General features: G+C 37.5%; 1 protein-coding gene across 2 annotated transcripts; it reads left to right on the forward strand.

The window, feature by feature from the left end:
• Positions 1–288: 288 nt before the first annotated feature.
• Positions 289–3,287, forward strand: CREM (cAMP responsive element modulator). 2 transcript variants are annotated; one of them, XM_009575449.1, is made up of 2 exons: positions 289–447; positions 2,172–3,287. In XM_009575449.1, the coding sequence occupies exons 1-2, from the start codon at positions 305–307 to the stop codon at positions 2,314–2,316; spliced, it is 288 nt and encodes a 95-aa protein (XP_009573744.1). In that variant the 5' UTR covers positions 289–304; the 3' UTR covers positions 2,317–3,287. The 2 variants fall into 2 exon arrangements, with proteins under 2 accessions (XP_009573744.1, XP_009573745.1); XM_009575450.1 differs by having other exon boundaries at positions 2,571–3,287.
• The last annotated feature ends 5,548 nt before the right edge of the window (positions 3,288–8,835 follow it).

An 8,835-nucleotide genomic window follows, 5' to 3' on the forward strand; every position in this document is an offset into this window, starting at 1 on the left:
CTCAAACAGCTTTCCCTATGTTGTCTAAAAAGAGCCACGTGGAAGCTTTCACAGGCTTCAGTCTGGCTGGCTACTGGGGCCACATGCTAGAGCAATTTAGATAACTTATTTTACAGCGTGGAAATAAACACTAGTAAGATAACAAATATAGTTGTGACATTACAGGCCTGCGAAATATTTTGTGTAGCAGGGATCCCGGATAACTCGTCAACAGAAATCTGTTATTTCCAGAGAGACTTTTGCTTAGTTCTTTTTTGCCATAAAGTTGAAAATATGATTCTTTTATACAGCTGCCACTGGAGACATGCCAGCTTACCAGATTCGAACTCCCACTACTACCTTACCTCAGGGAGTGGTAATGGCAGCCTCACCAGGGACTTTGCATAGCCCTCAGCAACTGGCAGAAGAGGCAACACGCAAGAGAGAGCTGAGACTTATGAAAAATAGGTAAGACTATACAACAATTAATAGTCAGTGTTGCAAAAAAACCTCCAAAAACATTCTAATGAAGTTTTCTTCTTAAGGTTATGAGCAGTGCCTGTGATTGACAAAGGGAAGGCAAGAAATTCTTTGTCAGTCATCCCATGTCCTTATAGCATTGAGTATTGGCTGTTAACTCTGGAAAGTTAGAGTTGACTTTATCACCATGGATTTTTAGATCTAAAATATTATGGTAATTCAGAAACCAGTATTAGTGTTGTTCCTTTCTGATAATTTTTGTGATGATCTGGAGGTATACTTATTGTTGAATTCCACGCCCTCACCCCCCGCCGCTACTGGCAGTGAAATGACCAGTATAGGTTTGTTCATTTTGAAACATCCCAGCAAAGAATATGTTAGGAAAATACCTGAGGATCTCATTAGCAGCTGTCCATTAATGATGCTGTGAAGAGGACTTACTCTAGGATGGAATGATAATTATAGACTTTCCTAAATACTTGGCTACTGGGATAACTTATTGTGCAGTGCCCCTGCAGTCATTTTTGTGAGGCATATTGTGCGAGGTGGCTGTATATTTTTTAATTAGTTGGCATGGACTTGACTGTGTGCGGTACATGCCAGCCTTTCTCTGTGCATTCTTCTTGCTATTATTAGGAGACTCTTTTTCTTTTTTTAAATGCGTAGCCACCGCTATCAATGGCAGTTAGATTAATGGAAGAAATAGTCTTCTATGCAGATCTCTAATACATTGAATAGCCACTTGCCTTATGATTGAATTCATGGTATTGCTTTGCTCTCATGCCTGTCCTTTATTTTAAATTACTCAAGAGGATTGCTGCATTGTTGTGCCTCCTTTTGTTTCTCCTCTCTTCAGTTTTAAAACTAGCGTCTGTGCTCTCTCTCATATAACTTGCTGGAAAGTTACGCTCTCACAATTTGACAATTTATCATGTTCCAAGATGTTAAAGGAGTGGAATCCCAGTACTTACAAAATTTCTTCTGGAATAGAATGCTTGTTCAGTCATATGCTCCTGAAAACACGACCCAAAGTGTTTAGCTTCAATATAACAGAATTCGGAGCAGAGCTATGAGAATGGCTCCAGACTGCCATTTGCCAGCAACAAAAAAAACCTGGATGCATGTGGCTGAAATGTGTCCAGATGGACAGTTCTAAAATGCTAATAAATTGTATTTGTTTGGACTTAAGTTTTACTGTAGATTGTTACATTAAGGTAAAAAAATTACAGCAGGTTGTAAGCTTGGCATCTAGCTTTTTATCTGAAGAGAGTAGTGTTATGCTTGTATTTTCTGAAAGTAAAGTCTTTGAGTTTGGTTTTAAGGTTTTGATTGCAGAAGATAATACTCCTGATAAACACACAAAATGGAGTGTGACTGGAAGAAGAAATGCTGCTTTCAGTCTTAATGTTTGGTACAACTCAAGTCAATACGTTATCATTTACTCACTGTTTTTCTCAGCTCCTTTGTGTATTAATTCCTCCTTTGTATTTGTTGATGCTGAATTTGTTTCAAGTTCTAGTTGTTTTGAATTGTATTTTAATCATGTTATTGCTTATTGTTGTTATCTGCTGTTCTGTTTGTGCAATCCAACAGTTGGTGGTGGTTGTTGTTGTTGTTACTGTGGAACTGCAGGGATTGCAGGTAATTTCATTTATCCAGTCTTTGCCATATTGTGGCTGTTCCTGTAGTCATTTGCCTTGTATTGGTTCCAGGGAAGCTGCCAGAGAATGTCGCAGAAAGAAGAAAGAATATGTCAAATGTCTTGAAAATCGTGTGGCTGTGCTTGAAAACCAAAACAAGACTCTCATTGAGGAACTCAAGGCCCTCAAAGATCTTTATTGTCATAAAGCAGAATAACTGTCTTTCATTTGGACCTCGTTTATTATGAACTTTAATCAAGGCATGAGAGGAAGCAATTCTACAGATTGCCATATGAACTTGAGAAAGAGACACTTGAGGCCCTTGTGGAACCCAGTTTTCTTAGTGTTTCAGACTGATTTGGGAGATATTCCAAAACTTGGAATTTTATCATAGTCTCCATACTCTGCTGAGCTTTCTAATGGCATGCAAATGGCTTTTTTGTTTGCACTTTTTACTTCTGCTTTTTGCAGGGAAGCTGCTAAAGAATGTCGACGTCGGAAGAAAGAATACATAAAATGTCTGGAGAGTCGTGTTGCAGTGCTAGAAGTTCAGAACAAGAAACTTATAGAGGAGCTTGAAACCCTAAAAGACATTTGCTCTTCCAAAACAGATTAGTAAAAATATTTATTATACTGTGAACTGACTAAAATATGTCCAGTTGCTTTATAAGGCAATACATAGCCAACATGAATTATGGCTTTCTCTTTGTGTCATTTATATTATATTCCAACTCCTAACATTCCTGAAATGCTTTCCTGCTTTTTGTCAATTCATAGCTCTAATTTCAGGTTTTTCATGCTCCTCCCTTCCATCTCCCAAGGAGCCAAATGTTAAAAAAATGTAACAAAGTAAAAAAGCGCTTAATTTCTAAGAGCTGTTTCTTTGCCATATATTTACATACTACTTTTTACATGTTACTGAGTGTCCTGCACATACAAAATATTTTACAGTTGTTTTAGATGAATCATAAAGATAATGCATCCAGTAATACAAAAAAATCAAACAACCCAAGGTATCTCAGGAAAGAGTTTATAAAAGAATGTTATGATTACATGTATGTACTAGTATACTAGTCTACAGATGATTTTATGGCATATTTTTATATTAGTTGCTTTGTGGAAAGAAGTATTGTATTGCTGTCACTGAGTGCCATGGTTAAAGATAGTTTTTAATAGAACCATGTTGTTTAACCTGTGTAGTGTCTGATTTCCTTTAAACGTCTGGTTATTTGAGATGCTTTAAAACCCATGAGTATCTGGAAGAGGACAAAGGAAAAAAGCATACCTAAACTCGTGACATGATGCTAAGTATATTGTGAATACCTGAAAGAAGCTGGCTGTTACATGGCTGCTATTAATTTAAATTTTCTGTAGTCTGTAGAATATTTGATTTATTAGAGGTCTATATATCAAAATTCAATTTTGCATCCTAAATACTTTGTGTTCTAGATTCTGGACTGTTGTAGACAGATGCCTATAGCGAAGGCTGTTGCTGTAGTTCTTTTCACACTTTCTGCTAAGTACTGAGAGGAAGTAAAGGTGACTTAAAGAAGGAAGCTTTCCAATAAACAGTAACTATCTGATGATTTGCAGGGTTCTGGAATAGCCTATAGGTGAGAGCTGAAGATTTTAAAAATAAACCCATGCCTAAACCAGATTACAGTTCTTATAAATGCAGTACATGCCAACTTTCCATTGCTTTGAAAGAAAATAGTGCTTATGCAAAATTGCTTCTGGGTATTTCTTTAATTCAGGAATGATCTAATTGTTTGTTGGCCAGTATAGTCTATGAGCAGAGTATTCGGGAGCTTTGCTGAACTGGCAGCACCATTGCCTTACTGATGCGGTAGGAAGAAAGGCTTAGTTCCTACTTAATTGGCTTTACTGCGGGGAGTGTGTGTGTGTGGAGGGGGGGGAAGGGATGGAATCATAGCATTGCTAAAGTCACTGAGACTTCTTCATTTAATTTAAACTGCATTCACATGTAACCCAGTCTTCACTCTGATGCTGTTGGGGCAGGGTGTGTATGTGCATCCTTTTTTTTTTTTTTTTTTTTTTAAATCTGGTTTTCTTTCAGCTTTCCCAAATTACTTGAAATACACAGGATAACTTTCTCCAATTTTTGAAAATCCCACTGGGTACCTAAGTGAGACCATTTTAAGATGAGGTATTCTCTCTCACTTCCCACATCAGTTGATTTAAAAAGGAAACAGGCTGCCATTTGGGCCCACAGGCTCTGCTGCAGATCTGGGACAAAAATAAACTAAACTTTGAAATATCTGTTTCACTGTGAAAATATATCTTAAGTGCTAAAGTCAGCAGAAGTCAAAGGTTCTGTTAAAATTGTACAGGACGAGTACAGTCTGCAGGTCCATGTTGCAGCCTCTAGACTGCGACAAAAGTGTCCAGAAAATTGTTTGTTGTGGTTCTGTCACTAGAATCTGTTTTCTGTTACAGGTAGGCATTACTCCTCACTCTCAAGGGATTTGGCAACTTAAGTGGAAAGAAACTTGAGCGCATGGTGGATGTCTCTCCAGTAAAAACTTATCTTTATCTTCCCAATAGTATCTAGTACTAACTGTAGTTAGAAATTTGATAGGAGGAATCCTTGTCTGTTCCACATATATGTAGTCTACAGTCATTTCTTTGCTAATACTTTTAAAACATTTGATTAATGTTTGGTTTTTATTTAAATAATTACTTGGGGGGGATGCATTGTTAATAATGGGAGCTAAACCCAAATGCTCTTGTCATGTGTTTTGTCATTCTGGAAAACTCCATTTGATCTGTTTATCTGCACCAGGGAAAAGTATCCTGCTTCAGAAAAGTCAACTGCACAAAACCTGGCTCATTTAGACTAAGACTAGGAAAAAAGAAAAGTTTATGATGTATTATTCTTTCATTCTCAGTAATTCAGTTTGGTATAGCATTAATTTTGACAGAATTAGCAACACACATTTCTGTATTTTAAAGTCAGAATGAGTGAGTTTGTTGGTGAATAAGAACATTTAAGATGTACGGTTGGTAAATTAGAACCAAGATTCATCTTGTGGTGAAGGAAATAACTTACTTGAAAATGAGCAAAGGCAGGTCTGCACAAATGCCAAGAATCTGTTGTCAAATTGCTATTGCAAAAATTACTACTTAAAACAATAAATCCAGTTCTGAATTGGTTTGAGAGACGTACTTTGAAAACTTTGTGAGAGAGTTCCTTGAGATTAAATGAAGATTTGAAGGAAAAGTCAGTGTACCACTGGGGTTTGTCAGAGAAATAACACCAAAATACTTAACTGAGATGGGACTGCTGGAGCCTGGGTCTCTATTCAAGGAGTATATCAAAGGATTAAAGCGATGATAGGGTATATGCTGGGATATACAAATTGGTTTATATTATAAAGGAAAATAAATCATATTAAGTCTTCTTTCAGTTTATTTTTTTTCTCTTTAAAATGTCAATATAGCCCTCTTAAGTTTTAGATCAGTTGTGGGACTCATTTTGTTCTACGTCGGTGTCATGTTTCTGAATGTATGTTAGCACTGGCATCCAGAGTAGATGCACATGTGCTATGAATGAGAAGAGAATATTTCTTTTGACGTGCTGTCCATCAAGCTTGCATTTGTGCATGTAAGTCCTGTGCTTGCTAGTGCTCCTCTCCAAGGGCAGAAAAAGTGAAAATGGCTGGAACTGTTCATCGCTACGTCTTACTCTTCATGGAAGGAAACTGAAATTTGGCTGGGGTCTGAATTTGTAACAGCCAAAGTTCTTGGGAGGTGACACTAACACATTTTAGGAGCTGTGCTGCCTAACAGTCCGGGCGAAACTGCCTATGCTTGTGTAATGGCACCCACATTCTGGATATCAGGCCAAGAAAAGGTCAGTTTATAATGATTGTGTTGAACTTCTTAGGGTAAATCTTAGGGTTTTTATTGAAATCAGTTACTGATCCTTTTCCTGAGGATACATTTTGATGGGAGAGAGGAAACTGCTTTCTGCATTTTGTTTGTCTCTTCACTTTGTGACCATTTTTGGTTCATCCAAAGGCCAATCAATCTGTTGGCAGAGAATTACCAAGTGGATCAGACGCTGAGCTCAAAGTATTTCCTTCAGTGACAATGGCTGGAAAAGCTGTCCCTTTGAGTTTCTTCACGTCTCATTCTTTGTGTAAATGACAGATCCAGCCCTTTTCCTAAAAGTATTGGTCATATAAAACTGTACAGTGCAAGCATGCAAATTAACTGTTGATTTTTGTGAAAGGTCTGTGATGTGGCTGTCAATCACATACCTAAGGAAACACGGTATCAGTGGCTGTTGTGGTTCATGTGAGTACCGGGACTTGCCCTCTGTCCCCATTTTACTCAGTTGAACCAGGCTTTGAGTTCAGTACTCTTTCCAAAGAACTACTTGACCACAAGATCAAAAACTACCTTCTGTCTTGTAGCATGCGTGTGTTGTTAGTTTTAACGCCTTTTCGCACAATTTGATGCTGTTTCTACTCTCAGAGGTTGCTAAGAATGTACAAATAGCAACTGAAGAGGTGTTCAGTCTTAATTATCTTACTTGATGGTTGTGTCACCATCTCATTTGACAAGGCTGGGAAGCACCTACTTCTCTAATAAAAACAGCTCTGAGCTGTGGATACCGATACAATTTCCACAGGAGTCTGATTCCAATTCAGATTTGTGAAGCAGAGTGCTTGGTGTGGCACAGGAGAAAGGCCTTTTGAACACAGTATTAGTACAGAAACATTAAATGAATCTGAGTTTGTTTATTACAAGAGAACTTGAGCACTGCCGAAGCTTTGATTTATCAGAGCCAGGAATTTTGTTTTTTCAGTAGCAGAAAAAAAGGCTGAAATAATTGGGATTTTCTTTCTGTAAGAAAACCGCATCCCTATCATACGAAACTCTTCTCCCTTGCTGAAACCATGCAACTGTTTGCAAATTTCTTTGAGACAGATAGCTAGAGGATCTGCCTTTACTTTACGGGAAGGTGTACACAAGACTGCATGGACAGTTTTTTTCAAATAGAATTTCATGTAGCTCAGGGGAAATGGTCTCTTGAAAAATGTCTTCAACCTCCTAGAGTTGTGGGCGATGAGGAATGTAATAGTCAGCTTCCTGTTAAGGTACAGCTTTGAGTCATAGCTGTTTTCTTCCCCATCTAAATGGAATGGGGAGCAGAGTTATAAAGAGAAATCTCTAGGCTATCCAGGCAGAGCTGTCTCTTGATTGTCTAAAACAGCCTCAGCTGTTGTGACTTGGGAAAAAAGGGATTAAAATAAGTATATTGTGGGAGTTTCATTTCTTTGGGAGGTTTTTTGGGTTTGGCGGTTTTTTTTGATTGTTAGTTCCCATGGATTTTTCTGTTTGCAAGAATAATTGTAGATTTTTCTGCCTGCATTGATACAGTCCTAAGGAGTGCAAGCTGAATTGTCTCCCACTTGGTTCTCCATTCTTATGAAACATAATTGCTGATCTGTACTGTTACCCTGCAGACATCAGTGTAATAGCTAAATCCAGTGTGATCTTTTTCTGAATGAAGTATCACTTCAAAGAAAACAAAGGAGTCTGCTCAGCTTCTGGTTTGGATTGACTCATTTTGCCCACAGTTTTTCTCCGTTGGTGTTTTGTGCGTGGGTGTGTGCATGACAAGAATGTATTGAATGCTGAGCTGTTAAGCAGCTGATAGAAGTAGCTGCATTTTGGTTGTCAGCATTGCTGTATAAAATATTGTCTTGTGGGGAGTGAGTTTAATTTGGTTGGGGATTTCTTTTTTTGTTAAGGCACTATGAGGCTCTTCTGGATGAGTGATAACATTGATTTCATTATTCCAGCAAAAGTTGTGTTAGTTCTAGTATTTGCTTAATTTAAAAACTGAAGAAAATGAGTTAGTTAATTTTTAGGGCAATTTGATAGTATCTCATGCAGGCTGGCAATGGCAGGTAGCAAAAATCAGTTTATTCTTCTGCCTCTAATGAATCTTTTCTAGGCCATTTTCTCAGGTTTATGTTTTTTCCTACTTCTGAGATGGAGCTTCCTTCTTGCAACTTGCTTTTTAGATATAGTTATGAAGCAGAAGCTGTGTATATGCACAAAGTCTCAAAGAAAAAGACAGTAATGTGAGAGCTGAATACTGTGTGTGACTAAGGAAAAAAATAACTTCATTGTATTATGTGTGACTTTAATGGAAAAAGCAGTGAAGGAAGTGTCTTTGTTATGGTAACTGCTGAGGTTTTTCCTCTCCTTTAATAGCTATATCGGTGGAATTGTGTGTGATTAATACATCTTGTGAATGGAATTATAACTATAAAAATGTCACAATTCAGAAATCTGGTTACCTAGCCAAGTCATTGTTTTTGTTTTGTGGTTTCAAAAATACGATTTCTAAATGGCCTTGAGTGAGGCTTTCAATGGTCTCATTTTCATAATTTTTTTTTTTTTTCAAATGTGGTTGTGTTCGTACCAGGTAAAAGCTGCAGCAGAGTTGTTTAACAAGACCAGTCTGGACCATAGGCTCTGCTTCTTCTAAAGTAGTTCTTTTAAAGATATTTTTTTTTTCTTTTCCCCCCAGCAAGATATTTATCACATTTCTAGCTTTCACTAATTCTTACAGAAGTGAGAGAACTGCAAACACATTTTTAAGTTTAATGCATTCTGAGGTGCTTTCCTTGATGAAGTCGGTTTTGAAGAACTAGATTCTCAAAGATCCTGGTTGTGTGAACTAAAAGCTTTCAGA

The sequence above is a fragment of the Fulmarus glacialis genome, unplaced genomic scaffold (genome assembly GCF_000690835.1).
Source record: "Fulmarus glacialis isolate BGI_N327 unplaced genomic scaffold, ASM69083v1 scaffold43103, whole genome shotgun sequence".
NCBI classification, from domain to species: Eukaryota; Metazoa; Chordata; class Aves; order Procellariiformes; family Procellariidae; genus Fulmarus; species Fulmarus glacialis.